General features: G+C 42.1%; 1 protein-coding gene across 3 annotated transcripts in view; it reads right to left on the minus strand.

Moving 5' to 3' along the window:
- Positions 1-981: 981 nt before the first annotated feature.
- Positions 982-23,395, minus strand: part of CEP112 (centrosomal protein 112) — a 159,611-nt gene continuing 137,197 nt past the window's right edge. For all 3 annotated transcript variants that reach the window (XM_058852388.1, XM_058852387.1, XM_058852391.1), the window contains exons 24-27: positions 18,147-18,236; positions 5,511-5,612; positions 2,257-2,315; positions 982-1,381 (exon numbers count right to left, since the gene is read on the minus strand). In XM_058852388.1, coding sequence (XP_058708371.1) covers positions 1,378-1,381; positions 2,257-2,315; positions 5,511-5,612; positions 18,147-18,236 — 255 coding nt within the window. In that variant the 3' untranslated portion in view covers positions 982-1,377. The remainder of the gene's footprint in view (positions 1,382-2,256; positions 2,316-5,510; positions 5,613-18,146; positions 18,237-23,395) is intronic.

Here is a 23,395-nt window from a genome sequence, read left to right on the forward strand (position 1 = left end):
GTGGCACCTGCCACAGCACCTCCTCCTTTATCAGAGAAGCCTTATCTGTAATTAGAAGAATCACTTGTTGATTCAAGGAAGGTGCAAAACCTGCCCGGGCCCTGACTGGGCTGACAAGGAGCGAAGCAGCCAGAGCTGGAGCTGGGTTTGGCACAGCTGCCAGCAGGAGGGGTGGATGGAGCCAGCCTGCCAAAGCCTCTCCTCCTTGATCTCGGTGCCAGGAGCAGATAAGAGCCCAGCTGGTGAGCTGGGGCTTGGCAGCACAGCCGCCTCCACCACGGCACTCAGGGGAGCGGGAGCCTCCAAACTGCGCCCGGGCTGCGGCGTGGGGGTACTGGTGACACTGGTGAGGTGGGAGAGGTGGCCATCCCCACCAGCACGGCCTCCCTGGTGCTGCCAGGGCCACAGCTGCACTTGGAACAGGAATTCCTGGTCCCTTCTCAAGCACTTTGCCTTGATCCCAACACCACCAGCAGGACGGTGCCCAGGAAAACCAAAGCCATTCTCGTGCCAAATGCACACGTTCCAAAGGCTCCAAGGGCTGGAGACAGCAGCACTGCTCCATGGCTGGGACTCAGGGCCAGCCTCAGGGCTGACCAGCTCCTTCAGCTTCCCATTGCCCCTCAAACCCATCCCAGAAAACCCTCTGGAATCCGCTCAGACTCCGGGATCGGCACGGAGAGCCGGCGCGTGCCCTCGCGGCACCGAGGCCGTTTCACTCGTGACTCCTTTCCAGCAACACCCATGGCTGTGTTATCAGCCCATGAGCAAGGAATTCATTCCCTTTTCCCAGAGTATCAGAGTATGCAGTGCCACCAAGCTGCTCTCATCCCTTGAAACACCACGCACATTCCCACTTTACAAAACCACACAAAACTCCCCTGGCTACTGAGGTGAGTGAGATGCTCAAGCAGGACAATAATGTCAAAACAAAAAGATAAGAAAATAATAATATTTTAATATTATGTAAACACATGGACACAGAACAATGTTAAAATATGTTGAAATATCTTGGGCAATAATAATAGAAAATGGGATTTTCTTCATGTTTAAAAGTGAAAAAGATGGTATTGGAAAAGAGTAACAAAAATATTAGTAGAGCAAAGTCTACTTGCTCGGTAAGCGAGCTCAGCATGGTGTCAAACTGTGTATCAAAAGCATAAATCTGTAATAAAATAATGATAAAAAAAATAATGGAAGGAAGATACAACAAAATCCAGGCTGGCATGAGCTATGAATATGTTTTCATGAAGTTCATTTTTTTGTGCTAACAAAAGAACCACTAATCTTTGCATTAAAATTTACAAGAGCCAAATCTTCAAACCTATTCAAAGCAGTCCATTTGGCAATCACAGAGATCCCACAATCCATCAATGGTTACCTGAAAAGGAAGAGATTTCTGTCAGTTATACCTCATTATTTTAATTATAGAAACACAACATGCTGAAAGCAGAGCTGGGTCCAGTGGGCAGCAGTTCTGGAGCTTTCTATTTATCTAACAAAGTTACCTATGCTGGACTTACTACCAAGATCTATGACATTTTCAGTTTCCAGTTAGCTTTAGCTAATTCCTGTTAACAAATAATTTAGGATTAATATTTTCACACAACTCTCACACTGTTAACCTTCTCACAGTCGCTCAAATATCTCACAAATGCTGACGCTATTTTTACGAGCACACATTCTTAGCTGCAGAAACCCTTCCTGTGAGATATGAAACACCATCAATGTCTATAAATACAGTAAAGATGGAGTGGCTTTCCCAGGAAGTTTCCCTGTACTCACCTCTCCATGTGAATCACTTACTCTAAAGGCACAGCCAGGCTTTTTATGGCTGCAGCACTTGCCATAATTTATATTGGAGGGTGTAAACGTTTCAGAAAAAAAAAAAAGAAAAAGGCTCAGGCTCGTGGAGATCCGGTCCTTTGAAGATGGGATCTGTAATATTCTGCCTTGCATCATTGTTTTCTATCTTTAAAGGAGGTGGCATCACTGCAGAGCCACAGCTGTGCAGGAGCCGCCTCATCCTCGACGTGCAGGCAAAGCCCAGACTTGCAAAGCACCTGCAGCTTCTCTAATCTCGCTTTAGCACTACTCACTGAGCACTGGGGAAAACTTCTCTGATGCCTGTTTACTGAAAATAAGGAGCTTTTAAAACTGCACCCATGTTGGAGGGTTTGAATTAAGCCATAAAACTTCAAGAACCAGGACCCACAGGGGTGAAATGGTACAAATGGATCAAAGATATTCCCGTACTTTTTGGCGTGGTGGGCGTTCAGGTCTTCCTGGAGGACTCTTTTCTGCAGAAAACTTACCTGTAAAATACATCCCACATGAAAACAGGGTACAAAATTCCAATTAATATATTTGTGCTCATTTCATAAAAGGAATTTTTCTGATCTCTCCTGTCTAAATAAAATGCAGTAATACTTTAGCTGCATAGGAGAATTAATATTTTAGAAGACTTCTCTTGGCTTCTCTGGCTGTGCTCTAGTGCACTCTCTACTCCTTCAGGAACAGTTAAACCAGTTGTTAAACCCAGCTGGTGGCACCATCTGGGTTGTGCAAGGGCTTGGGAGCTCCCGTTCTCCTGGCAGCTCCCATGGGATTCCTGTGCTCTGATCCCTGCACTTTTGCTCTTGTGATGAAGGTACTCACCTGCTCCCCAAGTGTATGAGAATTAATGCTTAGTAACACACTGCATCCCCTGTTGGCCATCTCACCAGGAGCACACAGCCAATATAAATCCTTTATATTCAGCAACATGTTTAGAAAACTTCACCCAAGCCTCAAGTATTTTCTTTTCCTGCTGTTTATTTTTATCCCCGCACGGTGCTTCTACCCAGCCTATCCTCTTCATCCTCCTCCAACAATAAATAATCCTGACAGGTGCAGGGATTCCAGTGCCCTTCTTGTCTGATGTTTTCAAACAGGAATTTCAACAATTTTCAAAGAGCAGGACACCTGTGCTTCAGAGAGAGCCCAGCTCCCCGAGCTGTGCATGGAATCGCAGCCAGCAGCGATGGATTTCTGGGAGAGCACCCAGGTTTTCATGTGTGGAGTTACCTTTACTCCTTTGAAATGCTGCTGCTGCTTACAGAAGCTCTGCAGGTGGCTATCAGGTTCTATTTTTTATTTTTTTTAACTCATTAAAAGGTTTGGTAATTCTTGTATTAGCTCAGAGTGATGCTTCCTACCAGGCAGTGCTCAGAGTCCTTTTAGGAGTCTTTAAAAACAGCTTTTTACTATCAAATGGAAATAGATCTCCCCAGCAGACCCTTGACTCTTTATTTCCCAGAAATATTTAAATGAGGAAGAGCATCATTTCCATTAGGGATCCCTTGAGGTGGAAGCAGAATATTTACTACCAGAGTGCTGAAGTTCTGTCACTCCTTGCACATAGAAAAGTTGAGTTTCCAGTGTGAAAATTTCCTGCTTCCATTGAAGGTGGCCTCTGCCATGGGAAGTGTCTCATGCAGAGCAAAATATGCTATGGGAAAACTCTTATGCATTGCAAAGAGGAAAAAATGGGGAAAAAAAACCCAAATACATGAAATTACCAATTATCTCCACAGAGGAGGTTGCATAAGAAAGAGAAATGAGATGTTGTAGATTAATAATTTCTTGAAAAGTGGTCCTGAAAACTGGCATGAGGATGTGATGATAATGGGCCTAAACTTGTACTCTGTGTCCTCAGGTTTCTGCTCTTCCCAGAGCTCAGGGCAACTCTGAGCCACCAGCTTGGCACTGTCCTTGTCCCAGCTCTTCCTTCAGCCAGGACAGATCCCAGATCCCAGAGCCCAAATCCCAGAGCCCAAATCCCAGAGCCCAAATCCCAGAGCCCAGATCCCAAATCCCAGAGCCCAAATCCCAGATCCCAGAGCCCAAATCCCAGATCCCAAATCCCAGAGCCCAGATCCCAGAGCCCAAATCCCAGAGCCCAAATCCCAGAGCCCAGATCCCAGAGCCCAAATCCCAGAGCCCAAATCCCAGAGCCCAGATCCCAAATCCCAGAGCCCAAATCCCAGATCCCAGAGCCCAAATCCCAGATCCCAAATACCAAATCCCAGATTCCAGAACCCAAATCCCAGAGCCCAAATCCCAGATCCCAAATACCAAATCCCAGATTCCAGAGCCCAAATCCCAAAGCCCAGATCCCAGAGCCCAGAGTCCAAATCCCAGATCCCAGATCCCAAATCCCAAAGCCCAGATCCCAGAGCCCAGATCCCAGAACCCAGAGTCCAAATCCCAGATCCCAGAGGCCAGATCCCAGATTCCAGACCCCAGAGCCCAAATCCCAGATTCCAGAGCCCAAATCCCAGATCCCAAATCCCAGAGCCCAGATCCCAAATCCCAGAGCCCAAATCTCAGATCCCAAATCCCAGATCCCAAATCCCAGAGCCCAAATCCCAGATCCCAAATCCCAAATCCCAAATCCCAGAGCCCAGATCCCAAATCCCAGACCCCAGAGCCCAGATCCCAAATCCCAGACCCCAGAGCCCAGATCCCAAATCCCAGAGCTCAAATCCCAGATCCCAAATCCCAGAGCCCAGAGCCCAAATTCCAGAGCCCAAATCCCAGATCCCAAATCCCAGATCCCAGATCCCAGACCCCAGAGCCCAGATCCCAGATCCCAAATTCCAGACCCCAGATCCCAGAGCCCAGATCCCAGATTCCAGAGCCCAGTCCTTTCCTTTCCTCTCCATGCACACTCCTCCAAACACTGGTGGTATTTTCCTTGGATTCCCATTATTCCACAGCAATGATCACCCTGCTTTATGGCTGTTTATCCTTCCTCATCGCAGTTCAGGCAATAATGACATTTTGTTTTCTTCCAGCTCCCAATACACTGAACAGAAAAGCCCCAAATAACTTCTGTGGGAACCAGGGATGAGAAACACACCCAATTAATCAGCAGTTCCCTATTTCCAATGACATTTGGATATTAGGAAATGTAATAGTCTAGTTTATAGAAATTATACTGATTCTGCATTCATCTAGAACTGGTGGTTAGCAATACTCAAAAGATTACAGAGCCTCTTTATACAGGAAAATGTAAAAATATCACAATGACCATTTAGACAAATATCTTCAAAAAATACCCAATTTGCTTTATTACACAGGCTGGAAAGAAAATAAAATTGTTTCTAATCCTTTTCTTTGCCCGTTATAGGCAGCCTTTAAATGATTCCTTCAGGAGAAACAGTGCAAGGAAGATGAAAGATAACTGTGAGCTGTATCTGAAAGGCTGAGGAAAAACCCCTAATACTGAATAAAACACAGATTTTCCTGGAAAAAAAGTCTGTATCAAAAAATACAATATGGCAGCTCTCAAACTGGAGGGGAAAAGTTCTGTGAAATATGACACTAAGTGAGAAGAATGTGAGTTCTGCCTTAATTTGGTTTTGACACTTATTTGGTATTTTTGGCCAAATTTCAGATGGTCATAACCTCCTGTCTAGGAGAGAGGGCTTTTATCCAACCCAAAATGCTGAAGCATAAGAATTTACCTGAGATTTTAAAGATGAAATGATGTCTTCAAGTTCCTTTTTGGAAGATGCTGGCATCAGCCCTTTGAGTATTTTTTCATATTCTTCTCGTATAGTAATCAACTGTAACAGAACAAAGAGATATTTATATAGAGATGGCTGCTCTTAGATGCTGTAGAGTAAATTTTTTGTTTCTTTTGCCCAAATTTGAGGTCAAATAAACACAGAATTAATTGTGGTATCAAAAGGGAGAGGGAAGGAGACAGAAGATCAGCAAACACCTGTAAAGAACAAAAGAGGTAAAAGAAATAAAGGCAAAAGAAAACATGAGAATAAAAATATATATGGAGAGGAAAATAAAATCAGAAATGAACATGCAATAATTATTCTTCAGTCCATCTGAAATGAGCACTTAGGCAGACACACCTTGCAAATTGACACTCAGAAGTTTTCTGTTTGTTCTTGGGATCTGAACCAGCTCAGGGGGGTGACATTTGTCCCTTGCTCCCTTAGACAAGGTGACTTACTGTTTCCCAAAACGTGTTTTACAAAATTTCTCAACTTCTAGGTGCTTTTGGTGGACTTTTTATGATTATTCTTCATCCTGCAACTATTTTTCATTGCACTTTGTGTCCTCCTCAGCTTCATGGAGGCTACAGAACTTTCAATGAGTAGATTTGAGCATCTTAGACCCCAAAACGAGGAGGTTCCAACAGGGGGAAGTTTTCATCTGCAACTTTATTTAAAAGATGCTGAGGAAACAGGATTTCCAGAGCAGAGTTACATGAAGAGAGATCAGATGGAAGGGTTCTTTTCTCTGCAGAGTGGTTGGATTTGATGAGTTTTGACCTGTGATGATTCAGGTTCAGGTCAGCCCATCACGTTCCTACTTGGCTGAATCAGGGCCTCACGTGTGTACTTAACTCCCAATAGGATTAACTGCTTAATTCAAATTAAGCAAGGACTTTGGTGTTTTTCTGGATTAGCAGCTGAATATGTAAATAAAGGATCAAAGGGCTTCGATATCAGATTAACTCATCAAATATCTTAAAACTTTCAAATAGAATTTTTATTTTTTTTCCCCATTTTTATTTTTCATTCCCAAATGGCTGAAATCCACCAGTGCAACCACAAATCCAACCTGAAGGAGCCACGAGTTCCAAATTTCAGCTCCCAGAGCTCCCACACGTGAGAACCCGAGGCCGAGTTCATCCCGGCACCGTCCCATGGGAAAAGCAGCTCCCGCCAGAATCCGCATTATGCAGAGTGCAATTATCAATACAAAAGGAATAAAACAATCTGATGAAACGTTAGGAAAATTCTCCCTCTGAGTCACCCCGACAGGCAGGAGGAATGGCCAAATCTCTATGCAAATGGGCAATTAGAGGCTTTCCTTGGGAACTGCGAGGAAGTGATGCCACTATGCAAATCTGAAAGGGGGAAAAAAAAATAAAGAGGTGAGACAGGAAACCTCGTTTGAACTTCGCTTGTGTATAAGCCAGAGATCAAAATTTATGGTTTTGAGAGCTACACCAATAAATTCATGCTACTATTTCTATCAAGGCTTCCAAAGTTATGCATAAGTGGTCTGCCAGGATAAATATTTTCTGAGCCAACAGCTCATTTGGGTGGGGACCTTGATAGAGCAGAAACATATATTTCAGTTGATTCAACATGTTCCATTTATTCTTGGTGAGACAAGACCAGAAACAGGCAGCCAGAGCAGCAAAATGCTTTCATTTCCTAAATTTTGATTAATAATGATCTGTTTAATGGGTAAGAGGATCTGGATGATCACCTGGCTAAGATGAAGATGCAACAGAAGTTTTAATACAACTCTGTGAGGGAAATAATAATTTTCTAATTGTGCAAGAGTTTTCTTGCAACCAGGTCACTGGTTTTAACAGTTTAATCTGCAGTTGTCCTCTAAATAAGTGCTTTCACAACATTTGTTATTAATATATATATTTATATATATAATATATAATATATTTGTTATTCATATATATAATAATTATGTTATTAATAAATTAATAAGTGCTGGGAACACTTGTTATTAACTTTGCAGAGCAGCAGAGGATAATTCACTTTTGACAAAGGTGTTTCTTGGAAAGCCAGGCAGAAATATTGTATTGTGCTTAAAATACGGAGAGATCTTAGAGGGTCAGCTGAGAATGGAAAGAGAAAATGAGAAACAAGCCCTGGTAGCTGCAGCTTGGCTTGGGGCTGATCCCTTACTCAGTTTCAGAGACAAGACATGCACTTTTTTTTTGCAGTGAAACCTGTTCTTTTGGATACAATTCCAATTTGTTGGAGCAGACAAAACACACTACTCTCAATTGCATCACAATAAGATGAAAATAAATGCCCAGCTGTTTCCTGCTGTGGTGTGGTAAACAACCTGCTGGTATTTTTGGCTGAAGTCACTATCAAGGTTTATTGACCCAAGAGATTAAAACAGTGCATGGCAAAAATCTAAATCACTTCTTACAACTGAAAAATAACATCCAGTGGGCTAATGGGTACTCATTTTAATGGCAGAAGGTTTTTATTTTTTAACACTTATTTTTCACCAATGAAAGCTCTGTCTGCAGGGATAGGTTTATTTGTGCCTTAAAGGCTTTTTTGTTCTTTTATAGCCTCAAGCTGCCTCCCCAGGATCCACAAATACTGTGTCTCCTCTTGCACTCTTGAGGGATGTTTAAAATTGCAATTCTTCATCCCTCAGGAGGCCTTTAGTCAGCTGGATGAGGATGGCTCTATTTCATTTACTTGTGTTCGTTTTTCTTCGGTCCTGAGAAAGCTTTCTTCTTTTTTTTTTTTTTGAAAATTTCATTTTGGTGAGCTGATTTAATCCTTGAACCCCCAGGAAGGTTTTATAGCTTTTAATATTAAGCTGCCACACTGGTCTTTGTTTATTCAGGTTGGTGGGTAATATATGAGGTTTGGAGTTTGACCATCAATCATCTCTGGTGTCAGCAGAAAGCTGAAGTTGCCACACATAGCTCATGTGTCACGTGGTGAATCAGTAAAAAAAGAAGAGATAAATAGTGACACAATTATATAAAGTGGTGTAAAAAGCAGGAAAGACTTGGAATTTCACAGACTACACTGAAATTGTGTCGGGCACTGACCGTTCTCAGAGAGAGAAAAGTTGGGTTTGATGCCCAGAAGAGAAATATCCAAACCTGAGCTTTCCAAACCAACCAACCCAGTGCTTATCAGAACAGGGAGCATAAAGAAACTGCAAAAGAAACTCAGAACTAAATGAAGGGACCACAAAAAGTTATTGAAGTTTCTTTAAAAAAAAAATCTTGTCTTGAAGGGCATGAAGTTAAATTGTGTTTATGTCAGATAAGAATCTAAAGATAGTTGCCTTAACCAGGGTGTTGTGGCTTTTTTAGTATCTTAATTTCTGCCTGTCTATAATATTTATGTAGGATAATGTGTGCCAGGGAATACTAGGACAGTGACCAAAAGGTATAATTAGGATCTTTTAGTTGTTATCAAATTTTCTTCGTGTTTCAGGGTGAATAAAATGAGAAAAGTAATTTCCTGTCTCTCCTAAATCCTTTCCTGTATCAACAGTTGTGTGCTATAATGCTGTTCAAAAGAAAAAACCTCTTTAAAAAGGTTATGGATCTGTTCTGCAACATCTCTAAATGGAGATAGGAAAGATCTGCTGCAATAAATCTGGAGACAGATGAGGCTTCCAAAAAGGTAAAAATAACCCCTTCAAAGGTAAAAAGAACCCCTTCTTAGGGAGATAATTTAATCCCAGAATAAAGTCTCCTCCTTCTAAATGAAGGTGGTAATAATAATAATAAGAAGAATAGCAATAACAACCATAATAATAATAATAACAATATTGCACAGGTCAGCTTCATTCAGGTGAAGGAATTTTCTGAAAGCACTGTGAAAAGGGCAAGTGAAAGACAAAATATTACAATGCCATCCCAATTAAAAACAAACCCTAATCAACAGAAAAAGAATCCACCAAAAAATAAAAACCAAAATGCAAGCAAAGAACCAAACTAACATAGAAAGAATGATTAATCACTTGTTGTTTGTGTCCTCCCTAGTTGCAGGGACTCCTCCTTTGCTTCTCAGCACTCCTGAAGTGAGCACAGCTCCACTCCTACAAAACCTCTGTCAGTCCAGATGTGCCCCTTCCTCCCTCAGCTGGCCTGGGGGACACTGAGCAATGTCCCCAACCCAGGAACAAACCAACCAAAACTGGCAATTCGCTTAAATTCCAGATCCCTCCGGCCTCTGTCGTAAGAGAACATTGAACTGGAGCTTGGAATCTTCTGAAATGATTTTTCCTAAAGAAGAATCCAGTGATGTACCAATTGTTTCAGTGAAGAGCAAGGTCTGCACATTTGTCTTTTCAGAAAATCACCAAACACGAATATCCTCCGCTTTCGAGTCCACATCCTCTCTGGTTTCAGGCAGAGGGAATTTTGACTCTCACTGTGCAAGGGCTGTTGAAATATGGTTCTCCCAGATTTAGAGGAACAGCATGCAACTCAATACAAACGTTCTCGAGTTCTTAAGGAAAGTAATGAACGCCATAAATCCCAAGGATTTGGCTCAGCTGAAAACAGCGACCGGGCGAGATCAGCTGAGCAAGTTATTTTGTCAAGTGAACACCATGTTGTTCTCCACTGAGCAAATCCTGCTGGAGCACCTCCCCAGTCCTGACAGTTCCAATAAAAGATAAATTGGTGGCATAGCCATCCCCTTTGTGTGTCTGTCTGTAGCCAGTAAACCATCCCAGCATCCAAGACATTTTTGCCTTGTTGTTTTACTGACCCACAAGGACCTCCAGCCACTGAGTTTGCTGTTCCAGGTCATTTTTTTTCTCTTCCCAACCTGCATTGAAGTGGTGGCTTTTTACTTTGGTGGCTTGTGTTTCCATCTCTCTTTTCTAGAACAAGATCTCCCACCTGGAAAATTCTCTGATTGTAGTTAAGCAATCTGAGTCCATATAATTCATAGCTGCAAAAGAAGCTTTTGGAAAAAAAACAAAAACACCAATGGGCTGCATATGGCAAGAACAGCATTCCAGGGACTACACAACTTGGAGAGGAATAAAAGCTTTCACTGTCAACACCATGGAACAACCAGGAATGTTGTGGCTAGAAAATTCACGCTGTTCTCTCTGCCTTCCCCTCTCCAGGGCTTTGCTATTGTTCCAGCTGGGATTTGGAGGATCCTGGATTTATTTTCTTCTCCTTCCAGATGACTCACGGCAGATGCCATCTTTGTTCCCCCAGCACTCTTCCCCTCAGCTCCTGTCAGTGCCATCTCTCTGCTGGCCCAGGAGGTTGGGGCTGCAGCAGGAGGGATGTCCCCTCCACGGGGTGAGGGGGACACGGGGGGAGACCCCACTGACACCCCCTGATCCAGAGGAGCCAGACCCAAAGCAGCCCAGCTGCTGCCCTGTGCTGCTGGGCCAAAGCTGAGAACACAGGATCCCAGAATTTGCTGGGCTGGAAGGGACCCACAGGGATCATCAGGTCCAACCCATGGGGCTGATTTCTGCCTCTGGCCATTCCTAATGCACTAGCAGGATAATTGAGTCCCAAATGAAGCTCTGAGCATCTGACACCACATCAAACATTTCTGTGTTTCAGTTTTACATTCCAGCACGTGTCACCTTCCACACAACCCCTCCCATCCAGGAGTGGGATCACTCCCATCTCAGTGGGGAGAGGTTCCAGTGCCCCATTCAGGAGGTGCCAAGCGCTCCCCAAGGCCAGCGAGGTCTGACAAAGCTCAGCAGCAGCAGGATCAGGATCTGGATTTTCACACTGACCATGTCAACAGGCAAAGCTCTGTGGATAATAATCAGAATCTACTTTTACCAGCACCATTTCCAAGAACAAAAATCTAACCAGTGTCTCAACTGGAAAAGCATCTGCCAGGCTTGGAGAGCCCCAGGGCTGGGCAGGAGAAACACAGCTGCACTGCCTGGATGGAATCCCCATGGATGGCATTTGGTGCTGATTAAACTGATAACCAAACACTACTTTAGAATATACACGAATATACAGGTAAAGATCACCATAAAGTTGGCTTTTCCCAGTCCTTTTCAGCTCCATCTCCTAGAAAAAGAGACTGGGACAGTTCCCTTACTGAACAGGCATTGCTGAGAGCACAACTGGAGATGAGGTTTGGCTGCTCTGTTCTTCTGTCATCCACTGGCTCCTCCAGACATTCCCATTTCTTTTTGCTTTTAATTCCCTGCTTTAAGCACCAGTATCACTGTTCCTTGTAGTCCTACTTTAACAGCTTCTGAAAGAGCAAGTTCCCTTCATGCATAATATGTAAGCAAACCACAGATGCTCCAATATGAGGTACTGCTCTCTTGTAAGGACAATCTCCCTCATTCACTATTATTTAAGACAAAGAGCAAGAAAAGTGACATTTTAAAACATTCTCTAATTCCTGCATGCTGCCATATGCTCCTGTTCTCTTTTGGTAACAATTCCCTTTTCCCTTTTAACTATTTGTCCTGTACTTTCTGTTTGCTGTCTTGCTCCAGCTGGCCGCCAAGCTCCAGTAATTCATTCTGTTCTGTTCAGGAGGTGTGTATTTGTGTATTTTCCAGTTGTGTCTGATTACCAAAGCTAACATTTGATCACTGACTTCCACACATGCACCACCATCCTCGACTCTTTTCCCTTTGACAGCTGCACAGTTGGTGAGAGCCTCCTCTCCCGCAGCTCCTGCCATATGGAGCTCCTGGGAACTTTTAACTCCATTGATTTCCACCTCCTTTCAAATCCCACCTGCAAAGCTGTTTTTCTGTCCTTGAATCTCAGCTTCTATCTCCTCCTGCTAATCTGAAACCTCATGCTATACAGAATAATTTACTATATTCGTTGTAATTCTCTTTCCTTTCATAGCTTGCCATTAAAGGAAATAATATACAAATATAAAATGTGGCAAATGCAAAATGGTGATTTATCCTAACAATCTCAGTCTTAATTAAAAACTGAGGGGTGCTGTTGTATCAAAGTGATTAATGAATATATCAATGGATTTGAGCAAAAGGTAGACACCTGCTAAGGTAAAAAGTGGAAGAATTGGGCTCCAGATAATATCTGTGGTCATTTATGGCACCTAAAGTCCACAATCATCCCTGGAAGTGTTCAAGATTGGGCTTGGAGCAACCTGGTCAATGGAAGGTGTCCCTGCCCAGGGCAGGGGGTGGGAATCTTTAAGGTCCCTTTCCAAGCCACATAAAATTCTATGAAATCCACATTGCCATACACCCATGGAGCATCTATATCCATGAAACGTCCCTGACAGAGGCAGAACCAGGATCAGAGGGAGTCCTGCCCACCAGTCTCCACTGGGAAGGCTGAAAAGAGACCCAGAACCCCCTCAGAACTGGATGTTGTGCTCTGTGTGAGAGCCTGAGCAGTGCTCCCACTCCCACAGGATTCCTCACTGCTTCTCTGTGGCTCTCCAGCATCTTCTTTTCAATAAAAATACATTTGAAATTTCCTCACCACAAGTAGCTAGAAAAGAAATCCTCCATTGTGCAAATGTGGAACCATCAGATTTTCAGCCTGTGGGGAGCTGTGTCCCTCTGCCTGTTGGTCCCCTGCCCTTTTCACAAGGTTTTATGGTAGGAAAAGAGCTGGAACACACAGATCCCTCCTGGCCCCAGTGCTGGGGGTGTCAGCAGAGCAGTGCATGGAGGAGATGACAGAAGGTCCCTCCTCAGCCACACAGAACTGCTCAAAAACACTCTTCAAATCCACCCATCTGTGCTGGTCACAGGCAGAAACTGCAGAAACTATTTTAATGTGACAATATTTGGTGGTGCAGTTCCTGAAAGTCACAGTGGAAATTTCTTCCAGGTTCTCACTCTTTTCCCCGTGGCTCCAGAGGCTGCTGAGCCCCAGCAAAGGCTGCTCCCAGTGAATCACTGCTGTGGTTTAACATCATCCACATCCAGGCTGGGCTTCCCATTTCTGTGGGAGCACAAATGGGTCTCTGGGGGAGCAATTCTGGAAGCGTTTCAGTGACGTGGCTTGAAGCAAGTGGAGCAAACAGCAGAATTTCAGCACCACCTCCAGCCCCTGCTGACTGCTTGGATCTCAAAGTGTCCCTTGGCTCAGTGACACAAAGGCTCCCTCCACCCTCCTCACCTGCAGCTGGCCACAAAGCCAGCCTGGGCTTTTAGATACCCTCATCTGGAGCTTATTTGCCTGATTCTGGGTGACTGTACCATGTTCTGAGGATGACAACACTGGGACAGTCTGGGAATTTGAGGCAGACACCCCAGGCTGCCATCTGATGGTATTTAAAACTCTCTGATACCTTTAAAAATCACAGAATCCTGGAATGGTTGGGGGCTGGAAGGGACCTGAAAGATCATCTCATCTCAATCTCACTGCCATGAGCAGGGACAACATCCACTAGAAAATTTTGAAGAGGAAATATGGCCAAAAAGCTCTAAACTAAAGAGCTAATATTACTCAAGTGTTCCAGCCATCAGATTAAGAACTACTTGGGACTCATACCATCGACATCAATGTCTATTGCTCATCTGTGTCTCACTGATTCCTTGCTCCCAGCTCCACAAATCCACTGGCAGCAGCACTATTCCCACCAAGGAGAAGGTGTGGCAAACCTTAGAAGTTTCTCTGTGCTACACAGCAACTGAAATTTCAGAAGGATGCATCACAGCATTCATCTGAGAACAAATATATTTAGTTGGCATGGAAACAGGAAGTTGGGCTGAATGTGGTAAATATCCAGCAGTCATAAAAAGAAAAAAAAATTGAGAAAGTCAGGATAATAAACATTAGAAATGAAAACTGGCTGAATGCTTTTGAATCATAGGTCTTTTACAATTATCACTCCTGTTTTCATTTGAACATGAGTGAAATCCACTTAAACTAAGCTGCTCCATTTTATGCCAAATACTTCTATAACATCCTCATTCAGATAACTCCTTTCTCCTTTTTTTATAATCTGTTTGAGGAAAAAGAAATTAAAGGGCTGAAAACCTCCATTGCTATTTTCCTTCATTTCCTCAGCAATATTAATGAATTGAACATAATTGATTTTCTGTCTCAGAATCTCCTTTAAAACTGTGTTTATGACTTGACTGTTTGGAGGTATTCCTGTGGTTTGAGTATCTATAGTGTTGCTACTTCAGTTGTTTGCAAACAAGAGGAACTTTTTTCTCCTCTGTTATCCAAATTTTTATATCATACTCAACCCAAATCTATGGCTAGAAACATTAGAACAAGGAATGAAAAGAATTATTTTTCTGAAAAAATTCTTGTGGAAGACATATTCTTGGAGCTTTTAAGTAAACTGAGTTGGGGTGATTATCCTTCAAAAAAGTATTTTAAATGAAATGAATGCTAAAGAAATCTAGGTAGTGTAGAAAAAAAATGACATCACTACCATGAATTTTCATACAGACCCAAAATCAGTAAAACTTATTGCACATGCCTAAATTCCTGGATTCATTAAGCTCTCAGTGATGTGTGTCATTTTTAATTACACATTCACAGGATGTAGTCTCCTGTATGAACAATGGAGATGTTTTAACTCTGACTGACAAATGCACAAAGCCACAGGACCTAAGAAATAAAGTTAAATAGGAAATCTTGTCTCACATCAGATCCAGGCACACATCAGAGCCAACCAAAGGACACATTCACTCCACAAGTACATGAACAGGAACACAATGGGATCACTGGGCAGGAAGCTGATCCCACACTTATGAAGGATATATGAGATATAAGAAACTTCACTGCTGCTTTGCAAGGAAATTGTTTGGACACACCCAAATTTGCCAGAAACCTTCCCAGGCTGCTTTAACAGTCTTGTGACCATATCTATTCAACAACAACAATACAAATACAACTATATATTGCAGTTTTCACATTTACTGCCAGTTTATCACTTTCCATGAATACAATTATTTAGGTCTCAAGAAGCTGGACATCTAATTTTTCAAGGAAACATCCAACATTTCCTGAAATGTTGACCTGAAGAAAGATGAGACAGCTCTGGGACTCCACTCTCGAAGTGCCTCATTACACTGGAAAACCAGGACAGAGACAGGACAACCTTTGTGGAAAAAATAAAATTATTTAGGCCAGCACTTTTGAGAAATGGGATTGGAACCCATCATATCCAGAGATTGTTGCCATATGGCACCACTGGTGAGAAAACACAGACACGAAGTGATTGCACCGACCCACGCTGTAAAATGGGAGAGAAAAAGAAAAGAGGAGTAAACACGAGTTCATCCAAGAACACAAAGTATGGGAATGGAAAAGCTCCATAAAAACATCAGCTCCTCTCCAAGTGCAGTGCCATGCTCGCCTCCAGAACAGCTCAGGGCTTGCTGACAGCCCAACATCTTTTCTCCCCTTTATTTCTAGGAGGGTTTGTCTCTGTGGATGATTATAATAACGAAAGGTTAAGCCTGTGTGATCACCAGAGGGTCACTGTGACAAAGAGTTAAACTTTGTGGCTCTGTCAGTCACTCTTACAGGCTGAAGAGTTATGAGGACATTGCACTGGAAAAACGGCCAGCATGGAGCACTAAGATACCACCCAACAAGCCATAACGAGAAACAGCTTTTTAGTTTTAATTAAAAGCACAACAAAATGTTTTTTCATGTCTCATTCATTTGTTTGTTGTTGTTATAGAATCAAAACATGAGATTTTTCCTTTTAATGAAAAACAGAAGCTCTTTAACCCTCTCTCCTCCTTATTTATAGACATGTAAAAGCTTGGAAAAGTGGCTTCTGTAATGGTGCCAGCACAAATCTCCATGTTTTATGCAATTCTGATTCACACAGTATTTGGTAAAAGCAGAAAGCAAGTTACTGCCCCGAATATTTCAAATCCCTGACCAGCTGATGAGTTGTTAACTACTGTTAACACTTGATGAACATGTTTACAGGTAGCCTGGCCAAACCCAGTAACTGGAAACATGTCAGAGCTGTCACTTTTGCATTTTTCTTCTGGAGAGATAAGCAGAACTAATGAATTAACCGGTCACAGAGGAGACAAGTAACAACTTCCAAAATGCTTGTCTGCAAAATAGACCCAGGCCACCTAAAGCAAAGCAGCTTCAGTGGCTCCAGCTGCTTCAGAAAGTCCCAATGGATGAAAGGCAGGGACAGGACCATTGAGGAACTGGGATATGAGCTCTACCAAACCTGCCAACACATCAAGCTCAAAGATGGACAGCACAGTGTAACTTCAATAACATTCCTGTTCCATTATACTGGGGAACAGGATGTTAACATCTGAATTAGGCCTTCACTAATTAAGTCTGGACAGGGGAGTTCTGTAGGTTGGTTTGGAGCAGATGCTCACGTGGGAGGAAACTTTGAAGGCACCCTGTGAATCTGCAGCCTTCTACCTCTGTATTTCATGAGTCACTTTTTATTTCTTCAGGATCCTTCTCAAAATGGGTCAAAAAAAACAAACCAAAACAAACAAAAAAAAAGCAGCAGAATGGCAGTGGCAGAGACTAAAGAAAAACATGAAAAAAATGAGAAAAGGACATCCCTCACAGCGTGCAGCCAGTGCTGTTCCCTAGGAGGGACAACCATGCTTTAAAGAGCTGATTTTCCTCTTTCTCTTCCAGGAGACTCTGAAGCCAAAATGCAATGTTTGTAGGCCAGCCCACTCACTACACCAAACTCCTCCAGTGCTGCAGGCACTGCAGCTCAGGATGAGCCCAACATCTGGACTTGGGAGGCAGAGGGGGGACAGAAGGGAACAGCTCATCACTGACACTCCAGAGAGGAAATACATCAATCAAACACCAAGGGTGACAGAGAACTGCCATGTGCCAATAGGATGACAAAACAGAGGAAAAATACATTTGAAATTAATGATTATTAATCTTCTACGTCCTCCCCAACTGATTAATCCAGCAGGTATAGAGTTAGAAATGCTTTATGAAGGATATGTGCTGTTGATACTGTTCACTCAGCACCAAATAAAGTTCTCAAATGTTTCAAAACCTGATTAGTGTTAGAAATACATAAATTCCTAACTGATTCAGGCATTCATCACCTGCATATTCTCCTGAATATTTCAATTTAATCTGGTTTGAATGCAGTTCATTGACTTTCTGTTCCTTCACTGCCTGCAAACACGTTTTATTTTGCTCAAAGCACACTAAATAGTCCCTGACTTTGCTGGAAGTGTCCAGAAAAAATTTAGCACTATTAATCATCTGAAACTGTTTACAGACATGTTTGGACAATGAATGCAGAAGATCAGGACTAAAGATTATTTTTAGCTGTTATTGTCCAATTATACTTCTCTTCACACAAACCATTAAAGAACAGGTTCGAATAGTCTCAGAAACCTCTATTAAAACACTAAAGTCAGTTGCAAACAGTCAGTTCAAAATAAATGCATCATTTAACAGCTAGAATAGCTGAAATACCAACTTGCAATAGAGAACAGCAGATAAGTATTTGCCTGAAGGGTTCAGACAGTTGAATTCTCTTTTATTACCAACAAAACAGAAGAGAAAGCTAGCTGAGAATTTTGCAGGGAAATATGTGCTTTTGCTTTGAAGGAAAGGATTGATTTTAACCATTGCACCTCTGTACTCAAGGGATGGGGACAGCATCCAGTACCTGCTCCTGGGCCTTCAGCTCGTTGCGCTGGAGCCTCCTCTGAGCATCGTAAAGCTGCCCACGGTAATTCTCCACCTCGTCCTGCAGGGCCTGGAACAACAGCAAGGGATGAAAAACACACGTGAGAAATGTGGGATGGCAGCAAAAGCTGCAGGTCACAACGGGCTGGGGAAGGAAGTGGAGCACTGTGAGTCCAGCTGAACTTGGTGCTAAGACATGACAAAGGCAGCTTGGCCACTCAGAAAAGTCACTTTGCACAGGTGAGACCATTGACTGAACAAGAATAGTAAAAGTCCTGTCTTATTATAGGCTGCACATCCTAAAAATAACCTATTTTTATATCTTCTTATAGACTTTTCATGCTAAAAATGTAAGAAATACCATCAAAGGTTGGAAGGCCAATGGAATTATTGCAACATTTGCATCTGCAAATGTCCCAGGTTTTTGTTGTCATCCTATCTGCACAACCTGAGCTTCTTCAGAGCACTTTTGCAGTGTACCAACAGGTTTTTTTCTTTAAGCCAGAATAATCCTCTCTCTGGAAAGCAATGTCTGGAATTTGGAGTGGAAATGTATTCCATATTACTGATATGGGATGCTGGCCGAGATGAGGAGCTCCCCTCCTTCCCTGTAGTCAAATCTAGCATGTGATCTACAAATGAAGTATAAATGGCAATAAATAAAAGGAGTAATATGATCATGTCACTTACCACAACTACCCAATCTTTATTTAGTTCAGAAATAATCACCCCTAAACCGAGCTCATAAAATGCATCGACAAATTTATTTTGTCATGATTGTTCTCCTTATATATTTATTTTTATTCCAGCAGTTACTCAGAGCCTTGATCTTTTTGTTACATGCTTAACAAAGGAACAGCGTGCCCCAAGGAACTGATAGTCTGTGTTATTTCTAACAGATACACACCAAACAAACAATACAAAGTTTCAAAGATTTTTTTTTTGTTTGTTTTGAAAGTTTCCTCCTCATTGTTGGATGTTTGAATACACGCTTAACATTTACTTACACATTTACTAAAAGCTTAGTGATGTTGTCAGCTTGAATAAAGGCATTGTTAACTGCAAGTGCTGACTCCAGGCAAAGTGCACAATGTGGATGGGGGATTGACACCAACACAGAGGCGGCTGTGGCTGCAGAAAGGGAATATTTGGAGTTATCTTTTGTATGGCAGGAAATTGGGGCATTGATACCCATCAGTGAAAAGCAGCACGGGGCTGGGGCTCATGCTGCAAGTTCCACTGAAGGAGTCTCCAGGGCTGCTTTTAAAAGAGCTGAGCTGCACAGAGAGCAGAAGGTCTCTGCACAGCACCCTGGAATCACAGAGTCATCAAGGCTGGAAAAGACCTCCCAGATCATCAAACCCAACCTTTGAGCAACCCCACACTGGTCACTCAATCATATCACAAAATGCCACGTTCACTTGGTTTTTGAACACTTGAGGGATGGTGACTCCACCACTTCCCTGGGCAGTTCCACATCCTGACCACACTTTCAGTGAAGAAACTTTTCTTAATATCCAACCTAAACCTCCCTTGGTGTCCCTGCCTTCCCCTTGAGAGGAGAGACCAACGACCCCATGGAGTTTTGCAGGACCTGCCATATGGTTAATGTTTGCTTTCAGCAGCCCAGGGTACCTGTGCCCAACTCAGGATCGTTAAAAGTCCTCGTGGTGCAAAGATTTAACAGCAAAAAATGCCTTGCTCTTTTCCACAGCACTGAAATCCTGCACTCTCCAATAATTTACAGGATAAAATTGCTATTGAGATAAGATAAGAGGACTACTTATGATAGATCTTGCACGCTGTTTTGAAGTGATGCCAGGCATTAACTTTAAAGTCTTATAGCTGTAAGTCTGTTACATGTTCTGATGCCAAAAATTGTAACCAGACCCAAGCATGAACTTCAAATCTGCCCAGGGACTTTTATGCTATCACAGCTTCTGAGAAATGTTGAAATCCAGGCCTTGAATACATAACCCATCTTCAATACTCAACAAGTCTTGCAGTACAGGAATTTGCATTAATATAATGAAAAATATGTGGGAATTATGTGGGAATTGTAGGCTTTTTGTTTGCTTTTTGTACATCTATCTTGTGAGGTAAAACACAAACAAGTGTAAGAGGTAAAATGAGCAATGTAGAAATGCAATAAGGAGCAGGGTAGTTCCACGTACCAAGAAGATCACCAAAAACCCAATTAATTAGACAAAAATCCTGCCATAACCCCAAAGTGTCCATTCCTAACCAGCCCAGGAACATTCCTGGAGAACATTTTTGGATAAACTACAGAGTATGACCCAACTTCTGCTCTTTCAGGATCAGCTTTTCTAGCCCAGAGGGTGAAAAGTAAGGAGGGAGGAAACCTCATCACACATCACTCATCCTTCCCTTGTGCTTAAGTTTGACTCTTTCACAGGACTTTGAAGCTGGCCAAGAGATAGCATTTCAGTGTATAAATACATGTCTTTAATATGTATAAATATATGTTTTTGTGCCAGAGAACAGATTTGTATCACCCCCATCTGCAGGTCCTGAGTACAAAACTGGATCCCAAATTGATCCTGCACGAGACAGCAACGCCGTGGTGGCAGAGAGTGCCCTGCTCCTTCCTTCCTTCACCTCTCCATTCTTATTTACAATAAACTTCTGCAGAGGATAAAATGAGAGGTTCCTTTAAATCTGAGGGTTTGCAATGCATCTGAAAGTCATTTAATTTGGGAAATTCAGATAACACAGACTTTGTTAGGTTTACCTACTCTAGATAGTGTTTGCCAGCATGGAGCACACATGTTTTATTTCATTAGGAGAGCAGAAAATGTCTTAAATTTAAATTTAGAAATAAGGTATTTTTACTATAGCATGTAAATACAGCAAACTAACAGCTCTTCCAGTTATCCACTCAACATTTGTCCAAAGCAGAATTTACTGTATGAACTCACAGATTTTTCCAATCACATCATAACTGGCTGTTGGCAGGTTTTGTATTGGGATGGCAGAAAAACAACTCAGCTAACTCCTTGGATCAATCACAAATACCTTTAACTGGAACCTTTTTGGACTCTTCCTGTGCTGCATAAATTCCATGAGTAATTAATGTTCATTTGAGTACTCCAGCTATTCTATGAGCGCAATGGCAAAAAAAAAATAAAACCAAAAGTTCAGCATTTGATCAAAGCCGTGCCAAAATGAAAAAGTAACATCAAAAATCTCATGGTTGCTGTAGATTCCTGCATGTGATTAACTCTGAGAACAGCAATTAGAAGTAAGCAAGTTTGCTGGCCGTGATTTTAATTTTCTAGGAGGGATCATGAGAGATGTCATGAATAATGCACCATTTTGAAGATCACACTGAAAATTCTCTCTGTAGTCAAAAAGCCTCACACGCAGTGGCCAGAGCCTGAATGCTGATGGCGATTCCTGAAGCTACCAGAACCTCAAGTCTTTCTCTGAATCAGACAGGGAAGCTTCTGCCATGTAGAACACTCTTAAAAACAGCAGAGGACTTACCCCAGGTACACCCCAGAACATCTCTTTTGTAAAATTAAACAATGTTTTGTTTTGTTTAGAAATGCAGTTTTTATTCCACGGCTTCAAAGTGACACATTTTGCCCAAAGAGCAGCAGAGCTCATGATTAATAACTGCTGAGATGAAGAAAAAGGGATTAAAAATAAAAATCTGGGCCAACTTTTAAGCATCAGAGGCTTTTTTCCCTCCAAACAGAAAACAAAACTTAACTTATTTAGTTAAATTTTTCCAGGTTCAGATGAATTCCCGTTCCTCAGCTGTGCTAAGCTGACTTGCATCACTCTTATAAAGACAATATTCTTTTTTTTTTCAGTTAAACGGGCTTTCAAATGCCATGTAAACATGTTTGCTGTTGAATGTCTACACCATACCTGACCTTGGAAGTGCTTTGTGTTGGCCAGAGAACAAAGAAATCAAATGTTTTGCTTTCCAGCCCAGATATCCTACACTTTGAAAAGCTCTTAAAAATGTAAATGAGATAATAAGCTCCACTGCAACAATGCAGGTGAATTACAGCTGGAGAAAGGGAAAACTCATTTGATTTATTTCTAAAAATGGAAAGGATCCTAAAATAAAATCATGTTGTTTGGGTCTCAGGCAGCATCGAGAGGCGGGAAGGGAAAAGTAACGGCTTTGAGAAGGCGCCGCTGGAATATTCCGGGCAGATTTGGGGACCTGGAGGGGATTTTGTGGATGAATCCAGCCCAGGCACTGTGATCCAGAGCTGGACACTGATGTGGAAGGAGAAAGGAACCTCTGAGCTGCGTTTCTGGGTAGGCACCATTTATTCCCTTTATTATGCCACCGTGGATGGATTGTGCCCAGCCAAACGTTGAATGGAGTTTATTTCGGACCCAAGGGAGCAGCACACGCGGGGTTGGCGCCTGTGGAGCTGGGCCTGTGAGGCTCCAGGAAAGCTGGGATGACACACGGGATCAGAGGAATTCCATGGGATACCTGAGGGACAGACTGAGGCTGGGAAAAAAGGTGGTTTCAAAAAAAAGCAACAAAACTTGTAAAGCAAAGGAGAAAGAGCCCTAAAGAGACAAAAAGGTGCAGTGCCAGCAGTCCAAAATCCCTTGCTAAGGCATGAATTAATTTTTGGTGTTAGTTACAGGGCTTAATCTAAATCAACTGAAAGCTGGTAAGAGAAAGAGCTTGAAGAATCCCAGGAACAAGTATGGAACGGGAATGTAGGAAGGATTTGGTGTTTAATGTATGAAAACTGATTTGATTATCCGTTAACCACAGGATATTTTTCGAAAGTGTTGTATTCCCTGAAAGAAAGTTCAGTTCTGAAGAATTACATAAACAAAAACAATTAAAATTCCTAATTTCTTTGTATTGATTACAACTGTGAAGAAACTATTTACAAATGTGAGATGTTTTCCTTCTTTAATCTGAAATATTTTCCTATTTTTGTAGGAAATAGGAAACTGTCTGAGAGCAGAAAGGTTTGATTCCTGATCCCATCATGTAATGGGAAGTCATGGATCACAACCATTTATCTCTCTGCTCTGAGGGTTGAATAAATAAATGACACTTTAAAAAAAAAAAAAAAAAAAAGAAAGAAAATTTCCTAAAAACCATTAAGTATCAATGTATTTTCACTTTGGAACAGAAAAGTTGCTGCTCACCCTGATCAGATTATGCCAGATAATGTCAGAGCCTTTTTTTAGTAGAAATATGTAATTTTTATTAGC

This window comes from Poecile atricapillus, chromosome 17 (genome assembly GCF_030490865.1).
Source record: "Poecile atricapillus isolate bPoeAtr1 chromosome 17, bPoeAtr1.hap1, whole genome shotgun sequence".
Taxonomy (NCBI): domain Eukaryota; kingdom Metazoa; phylum Chordata; class Aves; order Passeriformes; family Paridae; genus Poecile; species Poecile atricapillus.